The 25440-nt window shown below is 49.2% G+C and overlaps 1 protein-coding gene across 2 annotated transcripts; it reads left to right on the forward strand.

Annotated features, from left to right (window-relative positions):
- Window positions 1–5203: 5203 nt before the first annotated feature.
- Window positions 5204–24054, forward strand: LOC133354137 (secretory carrier-associated membrane protein 5A-like). 2 transcript variants are annotated; one of them, XM_061570778.1, is made up of 7 exons: window positions 5204–5284; window positions 9874–9930; window positions 10830–10958; window positions 11823–11979; window positions 13352–13453; window positions 14984–15101; window positions 16235–24054. In XM_061570778.1, the coding sequence occupies exons 2-7, from the start codon at window positions 9924–9926 to the stop codon at window positions 16634–16636; spliced, it is 915 nt and encodes a 304-aa protein (XP_061426762.1). In that variant the 5' UTR covers window positions 5204–5284; window positions 9874–9923; the 3' UTR covers window positions 16637–24054. The 2 variants fall into 2 exon arrangements, with proteins under 2 accessions (XP_061426762.1, XP_061426847.1); XM_061570863.1 differs by lacking the exon at window positions 5204–5284 and adding an exon at window positions 5306–5396.
- The last annotated feature ends 1386 nt before the right edge of the window (window positions 24055–25440 follow it).

Here is a 25440-nt window from a genome sequence, read left to right on the forward strand (position 1 = left end):
TCTAGAGACCCCATCAGAGACCCGGTCTCCTGGTCCATCACTGTCTAGAGACCCCATCAGAGACCCGGTCTCCTGGTCCATCACTGTCTAGAGACCCCATCAGAGACCTGGTCTCCTGGTCCATCACTGCCTAGAGACCTCATCAGAGACCCGGTCTCCTGGCCCATCACTGCCTAGAGACCTATCAAAGACCTGGTCTCCTGGTCCATCACTGTCTAGAGACCTCATCAGAGACCCGGTCACCTGGTCCATCACTTTCTAGAGACCTCATCAGAGACCCGGTCTCCTGGTCCATCACTGTCTAGAGACCTCATCAGAGACCTGGTCTCCTGGTCCATCACTGTCTAGAGACGCCATCAGAGACCCGGTCTCCTGGTCCATCACTGCCTAGAGACCTCATCAGAGACCCGGTCTCCTGGTCCATCACTGCCTAGAGACACCATCAGAGACCCGGTCTCCTGGCCCATCACTGCCTAGAGACCCCATCAGAGACCCGGTCTCCTGGCCCATCACTGCCTAGAGACCTCATCAGAGACCCGGTCTCCTGGTCCATCACTGCCTAGAGACCCCATCAGAGACTGGTCGTTCTGAGCTTTAATTTAACCCTACGTCAAATTAGATTTTCCGACATTTAAAACGATACGCGATGACACACATCGTACAGTGATAGTTCGTTTTTAGTGACTCGCAAGCACAAATGACAACACCAACAACTTAACACATTAATCAATACTACTTTTGCCTTTAAAGTCAAAAAATATATAATAATTTGCCATGAAGAAGCGATATTGGCGGAAACATCCCCTATTATATACCGTATGTTTCAATTTTAAGGCCACCCAAAGTGTTATGGGACCAGTGTTGAATCATTTCACATTAATTACGGACACGATAAATGATTATTCATTAATAACAATGTTGATAAACCATCATTAACATTTACAAAAGCCATGTTTTTGCAGACGAGATGGCTAGTCTCAGCGCGCTCGGGGCTGGTGAATAGGGCATTCAAGTTAACGTGGAATACATGAACACACACAGAGACACATCGCTATCCACATGCACAAACGGTACACCCAATCACATGGTCAGAATCACACGTACCCGCACACACACACACATTTACAAATATGAACACACACAGACAGACAACTATCCACGTGCATACGTTCAATGAGCACAAAGACACAGACGCATATATTTAAACTGACACACACACATGTGTACAAATACATATTAAAGACACTGATACATGATATCTACATGGACAAAAACAGCGACCCCCGTGTAGCCTGTAACAGACTGTTGGGGCAAGTGCTGTTAGCGAGTAGCACCTATGAAGGCCGGCACGGCACACGAGGGGGTGGGTGGCCAGCACCACGCCCGAACAAAGACACACAAAGACACAAAGACCCACAAAACAAATACACACAAAGACACACAAAGTATGGAACAAAAACAAGAATAGGTTTTACCATTTGATACTGCCAAAAAAAGGTCCCATTTTTTTTAGACACGCAAAAAAATACGCGCGCACACAAGGACACGCACCGCACGCACATTAGATTGTTACAACACAGCATGCGTTTTAATGATTCACAAATTCACGTCTATGAGCTAAGGCGATGTGACGTTGCTTGCGGCGCGGGGCGTCCTTGCTAAGTGGCACACGGCAGCCGTGTGTTTGGCTGCTACCCAGTAAAGCATGGAAACGTGGACTTAATGTTCGTACATGATGATGCATGTGTAAATGGTGTAAATGGGATCGCTGTGAAATCTGGGAGGGGGGTTGGGGAAGGGGGCAAAAAAAAACCCCGAGAGAATCGTTTTGTCAGCTTTTCCCATGTGCCATCCGTGTAGAATTAATCTGCGTATTAAATTGTCGCTGTCGGAGAGATGTGTCTGGCTATCATCACTGACTCATCACGACGTCCTGTGTCACTCAGCCATCATTAACACACACCCAGGCATTCGCCACGAAGTGACGGTGATCGTCACCACGGCGCCTGTGCCAGGCTAGGTGCACGTTGTGGCCACGTGAAATGTTGAAGGCTCGCTGCTGACAGGAGGTCACGGGACAGACCCAGCAGGTGCCATGGGTTGACTGAGACGACTGGCTGATGCACCACCTGTGCCCCCTACTGTGCCAACTTGCTGTGCTTTAGCCACCCGGCGCTCCGCTCGTTGTTGTGAGCGTCGCTCCTCCGCCCTCTGTTGTTGTTGGAGGGCGACTGCCTCCAACTGGCCAGTAGCGTCCTTCACGAGCCTCCTCCACAGAGGCCGATCTTGACACCGCTGGTACCAGTCATCGGCAAGTCCACTCAGCTCCAAGTCCTCCTGTACCACATCACTCCATCTCTCCTCCAGCCCATAATTAAACACGCGCGCACACAAAAATTCGACACGTTTGCCAATAACACCGTGGCCTCAAAAGAAAAAAAAAATTAAAAGACGACGTTTCGGGCAATGACCCGTCTTCATGGCACCACTTGTTCACCACTGCCAACGCAGCGTCACCATTATAATGTGTTTAATCAATAACCAATCAAAACGTCCCCCATGTGTTCGTCATCGTGGACCAATCAAGATCGCTCCCTGGGTGTTGCTGATTTCACGCTCTCCGTGTCACTCCGTCTTCACTAACCAATCAGAACGAACCCTCGGTGTCACTACGTCATCATCGACCAATCAGAATGCTCCTCCGGTGAGGATGAGTCTTTGCTCACCAATCAGAATGTCATTGTGTCAGATACATCATCACTGACCAATCAGAACGAACGGCCGGTCTCACTCCGTCATCGCCGACCAATCAGAATGTTCCTCCGGTGAGGATGCGTCTTCACTGACCAATCAGAATGTCATTGTGTCAGATACATCATCCCTGACCAATCAGAACGAACGGCCGGTCTCACTCCGTCATCGCCGACCAATCAGAATGCTCCTCCGGTGAGGATGCGTCTTCGCTCACCAATCAGAATGTCATTGTGTCAGATACATCATCACTGCCCAATCAGAACGAACCTCCGATGTCACTACGTCATCATCGACCAGTCAGAATGCTCCTCCGGTGAGGATGCGTCTTCACTCACCAATCAAAACGTCATTGTGTCAGATACATCATCACTAACCAATCGGAGCGCTCTCTCTGTCATCGGTGACCAACCTGAACGACGACCACCCCCACCCCCCTTTGTTTGTCTATGACCTCTGACCAATCAGATCGTCCGCACTGCGTTCGTCCGTCATCCCGAACCAATGAGAACCGCCGCATTGGAATTCCGAAGCGAATCTCTGATGGGGCACGTGATGCCCTCCTGCTATCAAAACACATTCCTGCGGAGGGAGCTGGTAGGAACGTTGGGTTGCTCGGTCAATGGCCTGCAGGGTCAACGGCGGCGTGGTGTATTCCGCAAATATGCCCGACTGTGAGGGCGGGCACAAGCCGGCGTGAGTAGGTTAAACGTTGAGTTTTATAAGGGCACCACGGGGTGACAAGCCCCTCCACACCCAGCCCCTCCCACCCTCCCCACCCCACCCAGCCCCTCTCCACCCTCCCAGCCCCTCCCTCCCCACCCAGCCCCTCCCCACCCAGCCCCTCCCTCCCCACCCAGCCCCTCCCCACACAGCCCCTCCCCTCCCCAGCCCCTCCCTGCCTCCCAACCCTCCCCACCCAGCCCCTCCCTCCCCACCCAGCCCCTCCCTGCACGACGGACGGACACAATAATCCCCTGTGGGCTGGTGTAACCAGAGGTTCCTACCAGTAATATTCAGAAGCTGAATATGTATCCTGGAGGAATCCGATGAGCTATTCAGTTTTTTTTTTGTCACAGACATCAAATAGTTTATTAGGCTCGTTCACCCGGGAAAGCCTCCCCGAGTCTCAATACTTAATTTTCAGGAGGGTCCTGCCAAGTCTCCGCGGTTATTAATCCACACTTGCAATGACTTTTAATTTTGCTTTCAATCTCATAGTTTAGTACGAAATATTGTGACGTTTGTAGTTGAAACAGCGTTCAAATATGCTGTAATTGTAGTCCGAAGTAATCAAATTGCATTCAACCTGTCGAATATGAAACCCTTAGCCATATTATCTGAATTTGTAATTAAATGTAGAATTTGTAATTAATTACAAATTAACTAAGCAATGTCGTGGGTCATAATTCGACGCAGTGCAAAAACTTTACATATTCGTCAATAACACTGTCTGGCCTTAAAATGAAAAATAATATGAATAATAGGCGAAGTTTTGTTCAATGGCCCATCCTCACAGCCACACGAATCGTAACGCAAAATAAACAGAAAATAAAAATATAAGACCCTCGGTGACGTCATTACAACTCGACGCCGGGCTGTCGGCCATTTGTAAACACGCTCCCCTACCCAAGATGGCCGCCGTGACGTCACGTTCATTACGCGCAGAAAAAAATCGAACGGTGCTCGCGGTTTGTATGCGTACAGTGTGCTGTGTAAGCTTGTACATTTTAAAACGTACTACTCGTAAGAGCGGCATTCGCAAAACCTACCCCTTGTTCAACAAACATTCCCCGCTGCCCAACGACATGACGTCACCGCGTTACGCAGTGGGGTTAGATTTGACGTGACGTCAGCCTCGTCCGGCGCTGGTTACGTCATCGCGCAAAAGGCGTAACTCCTCCCCCCTCCCCGCGCATTACGTCGTGACGTCATGCGCCAAACCAATTAGCGCGAAGTGGTGACTCGATGGGAGGGACGTCACGACGTAACGCGTATTCTTTGTGTCTTTCGGTGACGTCACGAAGATAAAAAAAATAATAACAATAAAATAATAAAAAATAAATTGAATAAAAAATAAGAAAAACATCACGACGTTTAGTTTGTTTCCTGATGACGATTAGTTTCATTTTCATTTTTATTATTTTATTGAAAGAAAAATTTCTATCTTCGTGACTTTGCCGAAAGACCCAAAGAATATGAATTCCTACGGTCACGAAAGCGTTACGTCACCACGTAAAGCGTGATCGGCTCGTGACGTCACGACGTAAAGCGTGATCGGCTCGTGACGTCACGACGTAACGCGTGATCGGCTCGTGACGTCACGACGTTACGCCGTGACGATGGGGGAGGGGGGCGTGTTACCGTGAGGTGATCCGGGGGGGGGCGGGGCCCCCTTACGCGATGACGTCTTCGCAATTCGAATCCCACTGCGGCGGCGGTACGCGATGACGTCATGACGTCGGTACGTGGTGACGTCACGACACCGGCCAGTGTGTGTGTGTGTGCGTGGGGGGCGGAGTGTTGAACAACGGTGAGTTTTTGCGATCGCGATATTTAGAGAATTATTTCTTTACTCTTAAACGTTTACGCTCATTTACATCGATTCAACGGCGACAGTCTTCCGTGCGGATTGCAGACAACTTGTACGTTTAGGCGTCATCGTGTTAATGTTGCCAGCGTGAGGGACACGTGAACGCCGCTGTTCAAGCGTTAACGTGACCTTAGTGCGCCATTAGCGTGCAGTTTACATGTAGATTGTATGTTACATGCAGCGTAGGTTATGTCATGTTTAGCCTTACTACGTCTAGACCCATCGTGTGGACTGTGTGCGTGTCATGTATAGACCGTGTCATGTAGACTGTGTGTGTCATGTATAGACCGCGTCATGTAGACTGTATGTGACATGTATGTGTCATGTATAGACCGTGTCATGTAGACTGTATGTGACATGTATGTGTCATGTATAGACCGTGTCATGTAGACTGTATGTGACATGTATCTGTCATGTATAGACCGTGTCATGTAGACTGTATGTGTCATGTAGACTGTATGTGTCATGTATAGACCGTATCATGTAGACTGTGTGTCATGTATGTGTCACGTATAGACCGTGTCATGTAGACTGTATGTGACATGTATGTGTCATGTATAGACCGTGTCATGTAGACTGTACGGGACATGTATGTGTTATGTATAGACCGTATCATGTAAACTGCATGTGACATGTATAGACCGTGTAATGTAGACTGCATGTGACATGTATGTGTCATGTAGACTGTATGTGTCATGTATAGACGGTGTCATGTAGACTGTATGTGACATGTATAGACCGACAGTATCATGTGACTGTGTATTACCGCTTCTTATATAGACTGTTACACATGGAGTGCATGTCAATAAATATACATGTGTGTGTTTCTCATGTCAAGACTGCATGTGATATACATGCTGTCTCAACTATAGAGGCTTAAGTATAATGTATAGACTGTGAGTCATTGACTAGCGTGGTGAAGTATGGTCAACGACCCCCGTGATTTCACGGAGGGTTGCATTTACACAGATTAGAATTATGGACTGTTTGTTAGATGCTGTTTCATACGGTCGTGTATGGACTCGAATCGATAGTAGGTCACATACACAACATTATACACACACACACACAGCATTATACATACACACACAACATTATACATACACACACACAACATCACACATACACACACAACATTATACATACACACAACATTATACATACACACACAACATTATACACACACACACAACATCATACATACACACACACAATATTATACATACACACACACAACATTATACGTACGCACACAACATTATACACACACGCAACATTATACATACACACACAACATTATACATACACACACAACATTATACATACACACACAGCATTATACACACACAACATTATACATACACACAACATTATACACACACAACATTATACATACACACACAGCATTATACATACACACACACCATTATACATACACACACAACATTATACATAGACACACAACATTATACATACACACACAACATTATACACACACAACATTATACATACACACACAACATTATACATACACACACAACAGACCAAGCCAGTTCTATAAATGCTGTAGTCGTGACACTCATCGTATGTCACATACAGAGACCGTGTGATGTCGTGTCCTCACATCCATGTACAACATCAACACTCGCCTGGATCACGTGTCACAATTGGCTGGACTTGCAAGTCACGATTATGTATCCCCTTGTAGTAATGCCCAGGGAGGATGTGAACTCATCAGATCTGAAAAACTAAGCAAAGTCTCGAGCCTGGAGCGTGCGTGGATGGATGTTGACCGCAGTGGCACGGCTTGGTGTCCGTTGTCAGCCGAGACGCACGAACATAGAACTCCTCTTTTTACGAACGACACTTAAGATGTAGATGCCACTGGTTCTTCACGTTCTGCAGATGTAGATGCCACTGGTTCTTCACGTTCTGCAGATGTAGATGCCACTGGTTCTTCACGTTCTGCAGATGTAGATGCCACTGGTTCTTCACGTTCTGCAGATGTAGATGCCACTGGTTCTTCACGTTCTGCAGATGTAGATGCCACTGGTTCTTCACGTTCTGCAGATGTAAATGCCACTGGTTCTTCACGTTCTGCAGATGTAGATGCCACTGGTTCTTCACGTTCTGCAGATGTAGATGCCACTGGTTCTTCACGTTCTGCAGATGTATATGCCACTGGTTCTTCACATTCTGCAGATGTAGATGCCACTGGTTCTTCACGCTCTGCAGATGTAGATGCCACTGGTTTTTCACATTCTGCAGATGTAGATGCCACTGGTTCTTCACGTTCTGCAGATGTAGATGCCACTGGTTCTTCACGTTCTGCAGATGTAGATGTCATTGGTTCTTCACGTTCTGCAGATGTAGATGCCACTGGTTCTTCACGTTCTGCAGATGTAGATGCCACTGGTTCTTCACGTTTTGCAGATGTAGATGCCACTGGTTCTTCACATTCTGCAGATGTAGATGCCACTGGTTCTTCACGTTCTGCAGATGTAGATGCCACTGGTTCTTCACGTTCTGCAGATGTAGATGCCACTGGTTCTTCACGTTCTGCAGATGTAGATGCCACTGGTTCTTCACGTTCTGCAGATGTAGATGCCATTGGTTCTTCACGTTCTGCAGATGTAGATGCCACTGGTTCTTCACGTTCTGCAGATGTAGATGCCACTGGTTCTTCACGTTTTGCAGATGTAGATGCCACTGGTTCTTTACGTTCTGCAGATGTAGATGCCACTGGTTCTGCAAGATGTAGATGCCACTGGTGACTTTATTGAAAGGAAAATTAATATATTTTTTGGCACGTCAAAGTGTGCAATACTTCTCCATTTGAATGCGCCCGTCGGCGGGAGGGTGGTGGATGTTGTGAGGAGTGGGGGGAGATGAGATCCAGAAATAAAGGATAAGGAGTTAAAGGATAAGGAGATTACCCTGACGGATATAGACTTGTTGTGCACCCCATAAGGCCCATCAACCAACTAGTCAAGGGTGTCCATGCCTCTTGGCATCGTTATCTTTGTCATCAGCAACAGGAACAGGGGCAGTCCTCGACTTAAGAACGTGGTTACGTTCCCAAGACGATTTGCTTGTATCTCGGAACTCGATGTTTTATATTTAATCGCGTGTATTATTTTGTTAAACTCGTAACTAAAAGGGAATATTGCATGTTAATACTGTTATGGATACCGTTTAATAAATGGAAAAGATAAAGTGGTGCAGCGATTGTGTCGAATAAACGGTCGACTCAGCCTTAACTGAGTGCCTGGCCGCGGTGCATACAAAACATCAGTTCGATTTTGCCAATATCTAAACGTTGGCTCTTTGAAAGCCATCAAAACAATTCGATTTTACTCCCAAGATTAATTTTTTTTGGCTGCAAAAGTGGCTCGGCGGGATTCGTCCCGCGTGCCAGCAGCTCTGCCAAAAAAAAATCTGTCCGTCATGCCCTGAAAGCGGTCGTCGATATTTCCTCACGCGTGCTGATGGTTCGTCGTGAAAGTAACAGCGTTGATGCCACGATTGGCCAAGCCGCTGGCTCAGAAGTCCGAGTCAGCATTCGTAGCACACGGCCTTGTAACCAAAGCGTGCGGACAGATTTGCGAAACTCAGCGGGGCCGGTCCAGTGAGAGTCGCCGGAAACGCACGGATGTTAGAGAAGGGTCGTTGTGGTGAGATTCTTTCTTTAGCCAGGACAATTTAGAGGCTTTCAGAGTTTTTGCTCTCCATTATCCACGCGTGCGGTTTATCCGACTTGTGGATTAACCGCGCACCTGAGATTGACGCAAATGGATAAATCTTGGATTTTCCCTCGGAAGCCCAAATTTATGGTCGATCAAACAGTTGTACATCGTTGTTCTTGGAAATGTTTCTTGCAAGTCACGTGTGCTTAAATGGAAAAAAAATATGTTGCTCCGGTTAATCCGAAATCAAACGTGACCGCCTCTACGGTACGGTGGTTGCATATCTTTTTACAACAGTGGGTGGCGGAGTTTGATAATTTTTGGATAATCCGTGATTTTTAATGATCCATTGCCATCCTCCCCGTCATTCGCGCGGATAATCGAGAAGTCGGCAATTTTTTTTTATTTCTGTTCAGCGCTTGGAACACGATGTTATTGGCAAAAGGTGCTTTGTATCAAACAGTTATTTTTGTCTTGATTTGAAGCTTTCGTGACTGCAGGAATCCATACTCTTTGGTTCTTTCGATAAAGTCACGTGGGTCGAAAAAATAAAATAAATCACGACGTTTCGATCGCCACACTACCAATCGTCTTCTCTCCACCCACCTGAAGACGGTTGCTTGTGTGGCGATCGAAACGTCGTGATCTATTATTTTTTCGACCTACGTGACTTTACCGAAAGAACCAAAGAGTATAGTTATTTTTGTCATTAATTTACCCTATTTTTTTTATAAACAATGAGAATGAACATTCAGCCGTAAACCATCGTGCCTTTCCTTGAAACGGGCGTTTGGAGATGGTTGAAAAGAAAAAAAAACGTAAACATTGAAACTGTTTTCTCAGGTTAATGAACAAGCGTCCCCGTGTCCAGTCGAGCGAGAGAGTTTGTAATCATGTCAGGTGAGATTGCACTCCAACACCATGCGTATCAACGCTCTTTTGTGTCTTTTCAAAGTGCGGAACGCCTGCTGTTCCTTTGCAATTCTTCCCGTTCCCGGCCTACGACTCAGACTCAGAACTTTGATTCGGACTGCAGGAGGAATCCGATGAACTATAAAGCTCTTTTTCTCACAGATGTCCAGTTCCTGGGGAGATGGGGGTGGTCAGAAGCGTACAACAACACACGATACAAATAACACGATAAAAATGCACATTATAGCAAAGGTAAACAACTCACAAGCAATTCAAAGTTGTTAAAATGTTTCCCCAGTTTTATTTTGCACCATCCAGGCTCAAAATCCCTGCTTAGCTTCTAAGATCAGATGATGAGATCGCGTTGCATTCCACGTGATTTGGTCACATGCTTACAAATACAAAAGACTAAGATCCCTCCTATTATAGCCTTAAAGGACCGCGGGGGCAAGTGCTGTTAGCGAGCTCCTCTGAAGGCCAGAATGGTACACGAGGGAGTGGGTGGCCAGCACCATTCCCGACCACCTTTGCCTCCCCAATGGCGATATTTACACACTGCACCATGTACTCTTTTGAGGCTGAGTTAACCTAGGGGAGGCCCAGGACCAGTTCAAATAATCGTCACTGGTGTTGTGCCTTGAGCAGGAATCCAACTCGGGCCGCCCGGGGTATCGTAGGGCAGCGTAGCGCAAATCGCTGAACCGCTCCCCACAAGATAAACAACAGCAGTTGCAATAATGCCCCATCACCCTCCCACCGTCATCTACTGCAAAAGCTTGGTAGGGCCCTCCAGAAAAGAGTCTTGAGACTCTGGCGAAGCATTCCTGCTTCATAATAGTAGCCATAGCGATGATAATAATGACAACAATGCGTCCGTTTGTTTGCAGAGAAAGAAAATAACTTCCCCCCACTGCCCAAGTTCATTCGGCTGAAGCCGTGTTTCTACCAGGACATCGAGGGCGACATTCCTCCGCCACACACGCAGACCGTCAAGCGGCTCTACTACCTCTGGCTATGTACGTACGTGTGTATGTATGTTGTATGTGTGTATGTCGTATGCATGTATATTTTATGCATGTTTGTGTGTATGTTTGTTTTGGTGTACGTATGTACGTGTGTACGTTTCTATGTTTTAACTCCTTTCGCAGCGTACGTGCTCATCGGAGGTGGCGGGGGGGAAGCACACCAAACGAAACACAAATAGCAGTTTTTAAAGAAATGAGTTTGTCCATCTAGATCAGGGGTGGGGAACCTTTTGTCTGCCAAGGGCCATTTGGATATTTATAACATCATTCGCGGGCCATACAACATTATCAACTTAAAAATTAGCCCGTTATATTTGGTCAAACATTTAATTAACTCGCCCCTAATGCGATGGCTGGAACTGCTTCTCTTTGGCGAGGCGTGTGATGATGTTAGCTGGTATTGATGATGTTGCTACTCGCAACTGCTTTTCTAGGTTTGCTCCTAGATTTATTGAATTTCGAGTCCCACCTGCGGTTGCCTTGGCAGGGCCACATCAAATGATATACGGCCCACGGGCCGGACATTCCCCACCCCTGATCTAGCTGATGAACTAAACGTGCATAACTCTAATAGCTTCCTAATATCGTAAGGAAGAGTGTTCCAGACGGCCGCAGAAGCGCACCTGAAAGCGCGCGATGCGGTGACCACCGTCTTTGTCCGACGGCCAGCCAGAAGCCGCTGCGGCTGCTGCGAGGATGGCCGGAGTTTGCGTGATGACGGTTTCGGTTTTCAACGAGGCGCCCTGGTTCGGTGGTGGGCAGCAGCACTCCCTGTGTGTTGAACGAGCTCGACCCCGGAACGCATTAGTCCGCGCGTCACAAATCACGGTCGTGCTTTCCCGTTGGACGTTTCAGTGCAAGGGCTGACGCTGGCCGTGAACCTGATCGGATGCCTCGCCTGGATCATCGGCGGGGGCTCGGCCACCAACTTTGGCCTGGCCATTGTGTGGCTCCTTCTCTTCACACCGTGCTCCTACGTCTGCTGGTTCCGTCCCATCTACAAAGCCTTCAAGTAGGTCGAAGCAGAGAAACAATCTCTCCATTGGGGCGGGGGCGTTGTGGGGGTTTGGTTCATAATGGCCGGGCCGAAGACACCTCGACAGCACAGCGCTGAGTTTAAACCCTCGGCTTTGGGTGTCTCAAATACTCGCCACGGTGGCAACATGTTAACTACCTCGCCTGGAATACGGGAGCTATTGGGTTCGATCCCGACCCTGACACCTGCTGCTGTACATTTGGAGTTTGCGTGTCTCTCTCCCTGTGACCGCGTGGATTTTTCTCCGGGTCCTCCGGTTTTTCCCTCCACAGTTAGAATCGACATGCGTTCAGAGTATTTGGCTGCTTTAAGTTTCCACCACTTAAGTGGGCTATCATTTTGTGATTGCCAGGTCGCTTCTGAAAAATAACTATATAGCGCAGTGGGGCCTTACCTGGTAAAATAACAAAGAACTGTTTCATAATTGAGCTCATAATGGGCGGGTCAAAGACACCGACACAGCACAGCTGACGCTCTGGAGTTCAAGCCAAGGGAGCGATGCCTCTCTAAGCGGATTTATAATGGCCGTGTCGGAGACACTGAGTCAGTGCAGCTGAGATGTTGCACTTGAGCTCGTGGTTTGGGCGCATCTCCGTTTCTCGGGGTTCATGGTGGCAATGCTGGCATCACCGAACCACTTACACCCTGTCGCGTGTCCGAGACGACTGCAGCTTGCAGGGCGTGGGTGTTCCCCCGTCCACCGCTGGATCTCGGGACGCGCGAGCGGTTGGGTGGATATTTTTTATTTAGAGAGGCGTAGCAGTGGCGCCGTTTCTAAAGACGACGTCATTCGCCGCGGGGAACCGTATCGACACGACCGCCGCCACTCTGCGATAGCCGGCGCTAAACTGTGTCACGCACGCCCGTCCCACGTGGTCTGGTGGGAGCCTCGGTACCGATGAAGTTGTTTTATTTTTTTCTTCCGGTTCCGTTTGGAAACGTCATCGGTATGTCATCGTCATCGGTACGTCATCGGTAGGTCATCGTCATCGGTACGTCATCGTCATCGGTACGTCATCGGTACGTCATCGTCATCGGTACGTCATCGATATCGGTGCGTCATCGGTACGGGAAAGGGTTAAGATGCAGGAATCAGCTCTTTGTGTCGTGCACCAGTGGCGAAATGGAGTTCTCAGTCGTCGAGGGTTTGACGTCTCGGCCTAGTCAAGACGAGACCCGCCTCCGTGTATTCAACGTTTATGGACCTATCTGTGTTCTCGGTTGAACGTAGATACACGCGGGGCTAAGGATGCTAAACTTGTGATGTCCCTCCTTGACTCTCCCATTTATTTATAACTCTGCCCCCCCTCCGTGCCCCCCTCCCCCCTCACCGCACTGTGTGCCCCAGGACCGACAGCTCCTTCAACTTCATGGCGTTCTTCTTCGTGCTCACAGCTCAGTTCGCGATTAACGTCATTCAGGCCATCGGCATCTCCGGCTGGGGAGTCTGGTGAGGGGCCCCACGGTGGCTGCCGTTAGACCTGCTGCTCCCTCACTGTGTGTGTAGGTCGACTCAGCCTCAAATGAGCATCCGGTGCGGTGTGTAGTAAACATTGCCACTGGGGAGACAAACGCGGCCGGGCGTGGTGCTGGCCGCACACCCCCTCGTGTGCCGTGCCGGCCTTCATAGGTGCTCGCTAACAACACTTGGCCCAACAGTCTGGTACAGGCTATATGTGGGATCTTTGTCTTTGTTTTTTGTGTGTGTGTGTGTGAGAGAGAGAGTGTGTGAGAGTGTGTGTGAGAGTGTACCATCTGGTACAGATACAATGGGAGGCTGAACGATGCCCGGGTGCGGTCAAGGGATGGCTGCCTATTGGTCAGCCACGTTATGTATGCCGATGAATTGGTAATAGCTGCTCATTCAGAGGAGGAGTTGGAGGCGCTGCTGCTGAAATTGGAGTGTGCCACTAAGAGGTGGGGCCTTACCATCAGCCCCACCAAAACGAAGCACCTGCCTGGTATTTTGTACCATCGGGCACTCCACCCCCACAACTCCTAATCAGTGATGGGGCAGTTGTGGAGAGAGTAGAGAGATTCCCATACCTGGGCAGTGTGGTCATGACCGGCTCTGGTTTAGCAGCAGAGGTCTCACTCCGAATCAGTTGAGCGGCATTATCTTTTCATCGGTTGCGTAACGCTGTGTGGAAGCTACCTGGTCTGTCGCTCCTCACGAAGCTTCGGGTCTTCTCGGCCACAGTCATTCTCTCCCTTCTGTACACTTGCGAAACGTGGACCCCCCTAATGGAACATCTTCGCCGGTTAGAAATATTTAGGCTGGCCTGCCTACAATCAATCCTGGGTTTAACCAGGCTGGATTGTGTGAGGAGCTCACAAATCCTCGAAAGATCTGGACAAAGTCCCATCAGTGAACTCCTCCAGCAGGCAAGGCTGCATTGGCTGGGCCATGTAGCCCGCATGCCCAGCCACCGCATGCCTAAACAGCTTTTGTTCGGCCGGATCGAGAGGGCTAAACGGGCGCGGCACGGGCTCGAGAAGAGAGTGATGTGGTACAGGAGGACGTGGAGCTGAGTGAACTTGCCGATGACTGGTACTAGCGGTGTCAAGATCGGCCTCTGTGGAGGAGGCTCGTGAAGGACCCTGCTACTGGGCAGTTGGAGGCAGTCGCCCTCCAACAACAACAGAGGGCGGAGGAGCGACGCTCACAACAACGAGCGGAGCGCCGGGTGGCTAAAGCACAGCAAGTTGGCACAGTAGGAGGCACAGGTGGTGCATCAGCCAGTCATCTCAGTCCTCTCAGTCAGTCGACCCGTGGCACCTGCTGGGTCTGCCCCGTGACCTCCTGCCAGCGGGCGTTCGACGCTTCACGTGGCCTCAAGGTGCACATGGCCTGGCCCAAGCGTCGTGGTGACGTCACCGCCACTTAGTGGCGAATGGCGGTTGTTGTTGTTGTGAGAGAGTGCATGGGAGAGACCCGCGCGTCTTCCCCGCTACGTTGACCCTCGCGTCTTCCCCACAGTGGCTGGATTGCGACCATATCGTTCTTCAGCTACAACATCGGAGCGGCCGTCGTGATGCTGATCCCGACCATCATGTTTACCGGCCTCGCCGTGCTCTCCTTCATCGCGTTAACCAAGGTGACCATATCCACGGGGTACCCCTCCTTTTTTTTTTTTCCAGTGTCAAACGACGGAAAATATATATATTTCAGAGTTGGCTTCAACCCTAATCTGGCATCTTCTTGGTTCTTTCGGTAAAGTCATGTAGAAGGGAAATAAAAAATAAAATAAAACATAATAAAATACAATTCTCACGACGTTTCGGCCACAACGCAAGCAGCCGTCCTCAGGTGAAGAAAAGGTCTGTCGGAAACACATTTTTTTTCTTTTTCCCTTCTACGTGACTTTACCGAAAGAACCAAGAAGATGAATCCCTGCAGTCACGAAAGCTTTAAATCGAAACCTAATCTGGCAATTAAACGGGACGTTGAGATGCTCCAACGAGTCGAATGCCCCCCCGCCGGCACGGGTTTATTACTGCCATCATCACTTTTGTTATTGCGTTTTGTTCACCCCGGGGGAAGGGCCTCACCGAGCGTCAAGACTCTTTGTGAGGTTCCTGCAGTGGGTGGCGGGGGGGGGGGGGAGCAGGGGGGAGGGGGGTTGCCGATGCTGAGTGAAAAGCCCTCGGCGTGATGTCCGTGACGTTTCAACTCCACGACGCGCAACCACAGTCAACAACAACAACAGCACAAATCTCGGCACATTTTTGTTTTTGTCAAGAGCACTGTGTGGCCTTAAAGCGAAAAAATAAATCCCAGTTACATTAAAACTGTTAGAAACTACGTGCTTATTTGATTTTGCCAGGTAAGGCCCACTGATCTCCATGGCTCTGAAGCCACCTGGCTATCACTAACGAGAGCGCAACAAAGTGGCTTCGCCTCATCATCACGTGTAGATCCATGGCAGCCAAATACTCTGAAAACGCGTGATGTTGTCTATAAATGTGGTGGGGGAAAAACCGGGGGACCTGGAGGAAAATTCACGCGACCACGGGGAGAGAGACAACACGCGGGCGTCAGGGTCGGGATGGAACCCACGACCCTCCTGTATGCCCGGAGAGGTAGTTAACATCTTGCAACCGTGATGACCATAATGAGAGAGACACCACAAACTCCAAATACACAGCAGGCGTCAGGGCCCGGATCAAACCCGCGACCTCCTGCGTACCCAGCGAGGCCGTTAACACCTCGCCACCGTCGATTCTGTAGGTGCACGGATACTACCGCGGCAGCGGCGGCAGCATGAGCAAGGCGCAGGAGGAGTGGACGACGGGAGCGTGGAAGAGTCCCGTGGTGCAGCAGGCCGCCTCGCAGGCCGTCGCCTCTCAACTGCAGCAGCAGCAGCAGCCGCCTGCTTACGGCAACGTCCCAAGCTACGGTTATGGGTCTGACCCCATGGCGCCCGCCGATCCGTATGGTGGCGGCGGCGGTGTTGGCGGTGGCGGCGGCGGCGGTGGTGGCGGCGTTGGCGGTGGCGGCGGCGGCGGAGGAGGAGGCTATGGCGGAAGTGCCGGGGGTTATGGGGGAAACGCTGGGGGTTATGGGTATGGAAACGAATACGGGACAAATGCCAACCCGACTGCCGGTTATTCCTACGGAAATCAGATGTGATTTGTTCTTAGTTTTTTTGGTTTGCAGCGATGTAAAGAAACTTTAAAGTGAGGGGTCGTAGTCCGCGTGTGTTTCATTACCTATTTATTTCCGTTTAGTTTGTATCATTCGGTGTGGATTTGCTGTTACCGACAGATCGAGAGTCGCTACTGCCGAGTTTCAATGCTACAAGGCGACGATCGGTCACTCTCGTTTCGTTACACTGATTAAGTGGCTTCCGGTACGTCTTCAATTCTGGCCGCGCGTAGGTTTTTTCCGAGGAACGTACGTTGCGTACGTTGCGTGCACGTTGAACTTCTTTCGCACCATACGTAGCCAACCGCGCTAATCGGAGGTGCGGAGGAAGGACAAGCAAACTAACACGCAAAATGCAGCTCGAAAGAAAGTGAGTTTTCAATCTCGATGATTTTAAAGTGCGTAGCTCTCGGTGGCTTCCTAATATCGCAAGGAAAGAGCGTTCCAGACGGCCGCGGAAGCAGCACATCTGAAAGCGCCGTTCGATGGCTAACAGCCAAAAGCCTCCGCTGCTTCGAGGATGAGTGAAGTTGGCGTGGCGACGGTTTTAACGTAACGGTTTTGATGAATCGTCACGATTCAGGGTCGCGGTCAGACAGGCGAATCGGTTCTCATATTGCCCCTTGTGCAGTGTTTTGGAAATCCACAACGGTTGTTGTGGTTCTGACAAGTCGTAGTAGTAGTAGTGGTGGTACGGGTTTCGTGACCACTATCCACAATAGAGGTTCTTTTTTTGGGTTCGATCGCATAAATACGAATGCGTCGTGAAAACACGGCACCACCAGACACAGCCAATTAGTAAAAGTTTGTCACGTGAACAATAAAAACACACACCGGTTAGTGCTGAACTAGTAACGAATTGCCACGTTCTGTTTACGTGGCAAGCCTTACTGATTGGTTGTGTCGGGTGGTGGCGAGTTTAACGACACATTCATATTGACGCGATCGAACCCAAAACGACCTCTTTTATGGCTGTGGTTCTGCAGTATACGCCAGGATTGTTGCGATTTGGCGATAATCAAATTCGCCGTACGATATGTACAATCCACGATCACCATAGTGACCCGGTTCTTTTTTCTCTCCGCGATATCGTGATCATCGTTGCTAATTTTTGTAATACATATCTCATTTCCTGACTATGTGAAATAACAACCATGGTAATGAAAGTTCTAAATAAGTAGCTAACCACTAGAAACATATCATTTTCCTGCATCGCATCTTGCAAGCGTTTGACTACCTTCGTACTTAATTTTATTAGTTCTTCTCTAACTGACGGCACGTGAATCGCCGCGATCGTAAAGTCTTCGGGTTGAGTGAACTGCGGTAAGAACGCTTTCGAGTTAAAAAAAAATCTCTCGTCACGCTTGAGCGCACAGCAGATTTTTGTTAGTTTTTTTTTACGTAGCACGGACAATTTGCTCGGCACGATTTCCGTCGGCGCTGCGCTTGGGCGCTGAGATTGGGCGCTGAGATCTCAATCGTTGTCGTCGTCGCGAACGTTCATTGTCAGCTTGGCAATCGCAAACGTTTATTCTGTGCCCACCGTATACTCCACTGTGGCGTGAATCAATGATGCACAGCAGCAGCAGCAGCGGGGATCTATAGAGCGGTGGTTCTCAGAGTGCGGTTCCCGTACCCCGGTGGTCACCGGTACTCCGGTGGGCCCAGGTACCCCCCGGCGACCTTCCTCCAAGTCGGTCGACGCGGAATTCACGACAACGTTCAATCCCTTCTTGTTTAGGACATTAATATTTGACTTGTGATATTTAATTTTTAAATGACGTTATGTAAACTACCCTGATTGAACTAACCCTAACAAGATCTAAATGGCTCCCCCACCCCTCCTTAAAAAAAATCTTGTCGCCGCGTAGAAAAAATTAGTTTTTTTTTTATGTTACGGTAATACGAATCACTTTGATTGACCGGTATTTAGAGAGAGAAGTGAATGCGTCTTGTCACCTGGCGCGGGGTGGGGGGGGGGGTGCTCTGGGTGTGCCGGCCCTAAACGAGTTTGAGCGACAACAACCGCTCGATCCAACCCAAAGTGATCCGTCGATTCCACATCGGCTAAAAATCTGTTGACTCTGTGGTGGTGCGAACGTGTTAAAGCTCCGGCGACTAGCTAAGAGGGGTAGGAAACTGTTGAATCTGCAGTGCTAACACTACAGGGACTCTTCTACTTACGGAACGAGTTGGGTTCCAGAGGTCTGTTCGTGAGTCGATTGGTTCGTAAGTAAAACTCCACTCCCGTCGCTTCCAAACGCGTGTCACGGTGCGTACCCCGGCAGTTTACTCGAGAAAAATGGCAGCTGAACCCGGCTCGAACAGGACACACCGTTGGGGCGGTACGGCTTGCCGTAGACTTGCACAGCAGGGCACGGTGGGCCGCCAAGACTTGGGGGTTATCGCGGTGAGAATAACATCGTGGTTGTATTTAAACCGACGGTGTTCGGGTTCTCCTTTGGAAAAGTAAACACTGGACGAGTTCCCTGCCACGGGAACGTCGAATTTCCTTCACTGGATTGTGGCCACGAGTGGCTTGCGCACGAGGGTACGGCGAGCCACGACTTGCCGTATGTATTAATATCTTCCCTGCGGAGTGGTGGCGGTTATTTGGTGGTTGTATTTAAAACAAAACTGACGATGTTGTTGGGGGGGGGGGGGGGGTTGTGTTAGAAAGTCAACACTGGTTTGTCCTATGGAAATCCCGAGTTCCCTGCCAGGGGAACGGCGAATTTCCTTCACTGGATCGTGGCCACGAGTGGTTACGGGCAACATCCATTGCCCCGTTGGAGGTGGAGAGTAGGCCACGACTTTCAGTATTTATATTATTCGTGTGTTATCATTGAGCATGTTGTGAATTGCCCACAATAACGAAACACGGAGGCGCGGCGCGAGTGTTAATTATGTCGTGAGTGAGTGAATTAATTCCATCCTGAAATGGAGGGGTTTTATTTTTTTTGCGGGCAGTTCGTGCGCGTGCAATTTGTTGTTCCGTTATCGGCTTTGCATCCCCTGCACCGTTTGTAGGTTGGGCGGCTCCCCGCTTTCACGACGTCGCAACGCGTTCCCCGGGAAGCCCCATCGTAGACGGTAGAAACGGGAGAGACATCACTTGCCGATGTGTTTTTTTTACCTTTCATCAGCCGTATTTAACGCGGTTTATCAAGAGGTAAACATCAACAACGACGAACAAAACCCTCGCTCGAGAAAAACAACATCTCCACGCCAAGTCACGTCGCGAACCAGACCGGCTGTTCACATGCTTCAACTAAACTTTTGTTAAGTACGGCCCTCTGAACTACGTACAGGGTGAATTTTGATTTAAAGCTTTCGTGACTGCAGGGATTCATATTCTTGGTTCTTTCGGTAAAGTCACGTAGAAGGGAAATAATAAAATAATAATAATATGAAACAATAAAAATTCTCACGACGTTTCGACTGCAACACACACCTGATGATGATTGCTTGTGTTGCAGTCGAAACGTCGTGACGTTGATTCTAATACTTGTGGAGGGATAAACCGGAAGAATTGTTCACGCGACCACGGGGAGAGAGAGAGAGACACCGCAAACTCCGTATACAGCAGGCATCAGGGTCGGGATGGAACCCACGACCCTCCTGTATACCAAGAGAGGTAGTTAACATCTTGCAGCCGTGATGACGATGATGAGAGAGACACCACAAACTCCAAACATACAGCAGGCGTCCGGATCGGGATGAAACCCATGACCCTCCTGTATACCAGGAGAGGGAGTTAACATCTCTTAGCCACCGCGTTTGAAGCCGTGTCGGAAGGTGCGTCGTTAATCGAAACGTAAGCCGGAGACCGCCTGTATCTGCTTTAGGTTTTTTTGGGGGGATGGGGGTCGGAGGGGGAATGTGTTACGTCAGCTGTTGGGGGTCGGGGTTGGAAGTGAAAACGCCGCGCTTGAAACGAAACCAATGCTCCTTGTTGCTTCCTTGAGCGTGAAACGATGTTTGGTTGCGGGGCCGTGGTACGACAGGCAGTGAATCATGAAACTCGGGCGTGAGTCACGGCGGCTTCGCGTGGCAACGGGGTGAACATGCTTCACGTGGTTATCTCAGTTGCTGTTTGAAAGCATTGACCCGTGGGATAAAACATTCGCCACTGTATTATATATTTTCTTGGTTCTTTCGGTAAAATGTTCTTGCTGTGGATTTCACGCCTGATGATGATTGCTTGTGTTGCAGTCGAAACGTCGTGAGAGTTTTATTGTTTTATAATTTTTTAAATTATTTTATTGTTTCCCTTCTACGTGACTTTACCGAAAGAACCAAGAATATGAATCCCTGCAGTCACGAAAGCTGTAAAATCAAGACTGTATTATATGTTTATTGGGATAACTTAAAAAAGCGTCTTACTGGGATCGGGATCTGGCGTGGTTTAATGGTTCGGGGCCGTTCATAAATGACGTCACGCACCTAGGGGGGGGGTGGGGGTCAGACATTTGTGACGATGTGTGCCGAGGGGAGGGGGGGTTTGAGAAATGTGACGTCACATCAAAATGCGCAACTTTAAATAAATATAGACAACACGTTCTACTTAATTAAATATACTTTTAAATAAATGTCTCCTACAACATCAGAGTGCAGCGCCACATTAAATACGCACTACAATGACAATAGTTTAAAGCGATTTGAAGCATGTTTTATTTTGGGGGGAGAGGGGGTGGCAGAGCTTTGTGACGTCATATTTGAGGGGGGGGGGGTCTGACTTTCTGCGACGCCGTGTGACGAGGGGGGGGGTCAGAAATCGTCCAAAATCTCGTGACGTCATTTATGGACGGTCCCTTAGCACACTGAGGCTTGCAATCCAGAGGTCGTCGGTTCAATCCCCGGGTACGGAAGTTGAAGCAACGGGCCAATCTATGGGACCCGTTTTGCCGGTATCGACGTGATGGGGGGAAAAGAATAGGATGTACCCTTTAAGGCAAGATTACAGGAGGTGTTAAGATGTTCAAATACTAATTAGACACCTATTAATCAGGCATACCCCAACCCCTATCACTATCACTACCCCAACCCCTATCACTGCCCCTTTCACTACCCCTATCACTACCCCAACTCCTATCACTACCCCAACCCCTACCCCTATCACTACCCCTATCACTACCCCTATCACTACCCCAACTCCTATCACTACCCTATCACTACCCCTATCACTATCACTACCCCTATCACTACCCCAACCCCTATCACTACAACTACCCCTATCACTACGCCTATCACTACCCCAACCCCTATCACTACTACTACTACCCCTATCACTACCCCAACCCCTATCACTACCCCTATCACTACCCCTATCACTACCCCTATCACTACCCCAACCCCTATCACTACTACTACTCCTATCACTACAACTACCCCTATCACTACCCCTATCACTACCCCTATCACTACCCCAACACCTATCACTACTACTACTACCCCTATCACTACCCCCAACACCTATCACTACTACTACTACCCCTATCACTACCCCAACCCCTATCACTACCCCTATCACTACCCCAACCCCTATTACTACTACTATTACCCCTATCACTAGCCCTATCACTCCCTCTACCCCTACCTGAATCTGTATTGTACTGGAAGAATGCGATGAGCTGTGAAGCTCTTTAATTCACAGATGTCCAGTAGGGACGCGGGGTCAGAACGTAACAACAACAAACGATACAAACATCACGATAGGAGTGTAAAGTATATATAAGGTAAACAAATAACTTTAAAACAAACTAATTGTATCTTACCAGGTAAAGTCCACGATTAGCTTCCTTTTTCAGAATCGACCAGGCCGCAAATGATAGCTGAACGAAAGTGGCTTATGATCATGTAGACATTCATAGCAGCCAATAATCTTAAATAATCTTACCCTTACCCATCCTTAACCACTCCGCACCACCACGTTTAATAAACCCACTCTTTATTGTAATCACTATCGTCGTAAAATTAAGGAAACTTTCTTTATATGACCAGGTAAGGCCCACTGAGAGCATGCAAACTCCAAATACACGGCAGCAGGCGTCAGGGTCAGGGTCGAACCCACGACCTCCTGCATACCAGGCGAGAGAGTTAACACTCGTCACCGCTATAAGATAACGTAGGGGCCCCTATTTAAAAAAAAAAGCTCGACGTTTCGGGATGGCTCCTGGCCCAGCCTAGGAAGGTTCCAGTCCTGCCATTGGCAGCTTCTACCACCCAGCGAGGCTTACCCACGTGGTAGTTTTAAACGCGTGCTTGGAAGTGTATTAGTCGTTGAGAGTATTATATGCATTACGCGTGTTTTGGAGAATGTGGATGTGGCATTGTTGTTGTTCGTGTGCTGTCCTTGTGCTGCTGCAGCTGTTGGCGTGTGTGCGTACAAGTGCTGTGTCTTCGTTGTTAGTGTTGACGACACAATTTCACCGATGCTACGTACCCAGGAAACGTGCAACGTTGGCTCAACGTTGGACCAACCAACGTTGGTTGATTCAACGTTCGACCAACGTTGCCTCAACATTGGCGCAATGTTTCAAGTTTACTGGGTATGTACATAAAACTACAAAAAAATGAAACAAAGACAGGGAGGAGGCTTTGATCGGGAGGTAACGATGGCAGTTTAGTGAAGTTTACTGACGGTAAAACGTTTACTGAATGTAAACTGAACCAATGTGAGGTGACGCTTTTAATGAATTCACTGCGTGTCATTGATACATTGTAAATCATTCCATCCATCGGGAGCTTTTCTGTGATGAATAGAGTGAAGGGAAGAAACAGAAGACGTCATTTGTTTAGTTGCAGTCAGCAGCGATCGTGGCTGAGGCCACCAACTCGCTGCACTTTAGAACCCGGTGTAAACACGAGCCAGCTGCAACTCATTCTAACCCAGGATGTCACTGCTGCTGGCTCTCTGGCTCCGACACGGTCATTATGAACCCACTTAGAGACGCCCAGACCCAGGGGGTTGACACCAGACTCGCAACAGGGCTGGCTCCGTATCTGACACGAGCATTGTGAGCCCTCTAGAGGGACACACACGCACACCCAGGGCTTGAACCAGGATCTTAGCAGTGCTGGTTTTCTGGCTTCGACACGGCCATTATGAACCCACTGAGAGACGCCCAGACCCAGGGCTTAAACCTGGATCATAGCAGTGTTGATACGGTGTCTCCTACAGCGCCATTATGAAACCCCTTACAAGATGCGCAGTAAATAGCTTACTTGGTGTTAATTACAAATCTAAGATTCGGCTGACACCATCGCTGATATGTGATGACGGTTTTGCTTCTAATTTCACTTTAAATTCAGGTTGTGGGTGCTTCCGCAGATCTCTACAATTTGTTTAAATGCCTGTCTTTAGCTTGTATGTGATGTCGGTGAAATAAAATGTGCAATCCGAAAAATCGATATCTATTTATTTGTTTCGCCATCACCAGTTCTGCACGGGTCGACGAATGATTATCCGACATGCAATCGTACAGACTCATATCCACCACCATCTGTCTTGCAGTCGCCCTCACTCATGCAGTCAGCAACATCCTATAGGGCCACCATCACAGTCTCCTCTCATCATCATCATCACCAAAGACACAAATATCCCCCCTGGAGCATTTTCAGACTGTTGGGGCAAGTGCTGTTAGCGAGCAGCACCTATGAAGGCCGGTACGGCACACGAGGGGGTGGATGGCCAGCACCACGCCCGACCGCCTTTGTCTCCCCCAGTGGCAATGTTCACACATCGCACCAGGAACTCATTTGAGGCTGTGTCGACCTAGGGGAGGCCCAGGACCAGTTCGCTCTTTTCCCAACCTCCAAGTGGCTTGCCCCATCCTCCAGCCTGCACACTGCACACCACGTGTCCACAACCTATCACAACCTCCTCCACCATGCACACCACGTGACCCACCCATCACCACAACCTCCTCCACACTGCACACCACGTGTCCCACCCATCATCACAACCTCCTCCACTACCCTGCACACCACGTGACCCACCCATCACCACAACCTCCTCCACACTGCACACCACGTGTCCCACCCATCATCACAACCTCCTCCACTACCATGCACACCACGTGTCCCACCCATCATCACAACCTCCTCCACTACCCTGCACACCACGTGTCCCACCCATCACCACAACCTCCTCCTCCACCCTGCACACCACGTGTCCCACCCATCGCAACCTCGTCTTCCTTACTGCGCCCACACAGCTGATCTGCCACGACCTGAGCTCAACCCCCAAGTTGCTACCTCGACCCTTGCCATGGAATTCCGAACATCATGCGAGTGTGCCATATGCTCAAAGGCCAGAGGCTTACACACACACACGCAGTGGGGCGGGCCGGGGGGGGGGGGTAGTTGGGGAGGGGTGGGTACTACATGTAATGTGGGCTAAGAGGAAATATGTTGGGCATTATTGCATGGCTTGATCTGTGGAGCAGTGGGACCGACGTTCCCGTGCAGGAATGTGTGAGTGGAACACAGGAATGCGGTGTTCGCCCTCCAAGTTACACATTTGTAGACAAAGATAAAGATCCTCCGTGTAGCCTTAACAGACTGTTGGGGACAAGTGCTGCTTAGCGAGCACCTATGAAGGCCGGCACGGCACACGAGGGGTATAGGTGGGTGGGTGGCAACCACCACGCCCGGCCGCCTTTGTCTCCCCGAGTGGCGATGTTTACTGCACACTGCACCAAGTAATAATTTGAGGCTGAGTGACATTGACGTAATACATTCATGAACACGCATTCACACATTCTCACCCCCCCCCCCCCAAGTTA

The sequence above is a fragment of the Lethenteron reissneri genome, chromosome 1 (genome assembly GCF_015708825.2).
Source record: "Lethenteron reissneri isolate LAM-NWPU_2019-01 chromosome 1, ASM1570882v1, whole genome shotgun sequence".
Classification (NCBI taxonomy): Eukaryota; Metazoa; Chordata; class Hyperoartia; order Petromyzontiformes; family Petromyzontidae; genus Lethenteron; species Lethenteron reissneri.

Excerpts from the sequence above, each read along its gene's own strand:
- LOC133354137 (XM_061570778.1), top strand. Across the intron at positions 10,959-11,822 it reads GCTCTACTACCTCTGGCTAT|TGCAAGGGCTGACGCTGGCC; the intron begins GTACGTACGTGT and ends TGGACGTTTCAG. Across the intron at positions 11,980-13,351 it reads CCCATCTACAAAGCCTTCAA|GACCGACAGCTCCTTCAACT; the intron begins GTAGGTCGAAGC and ends TGTGTGCCCCAG.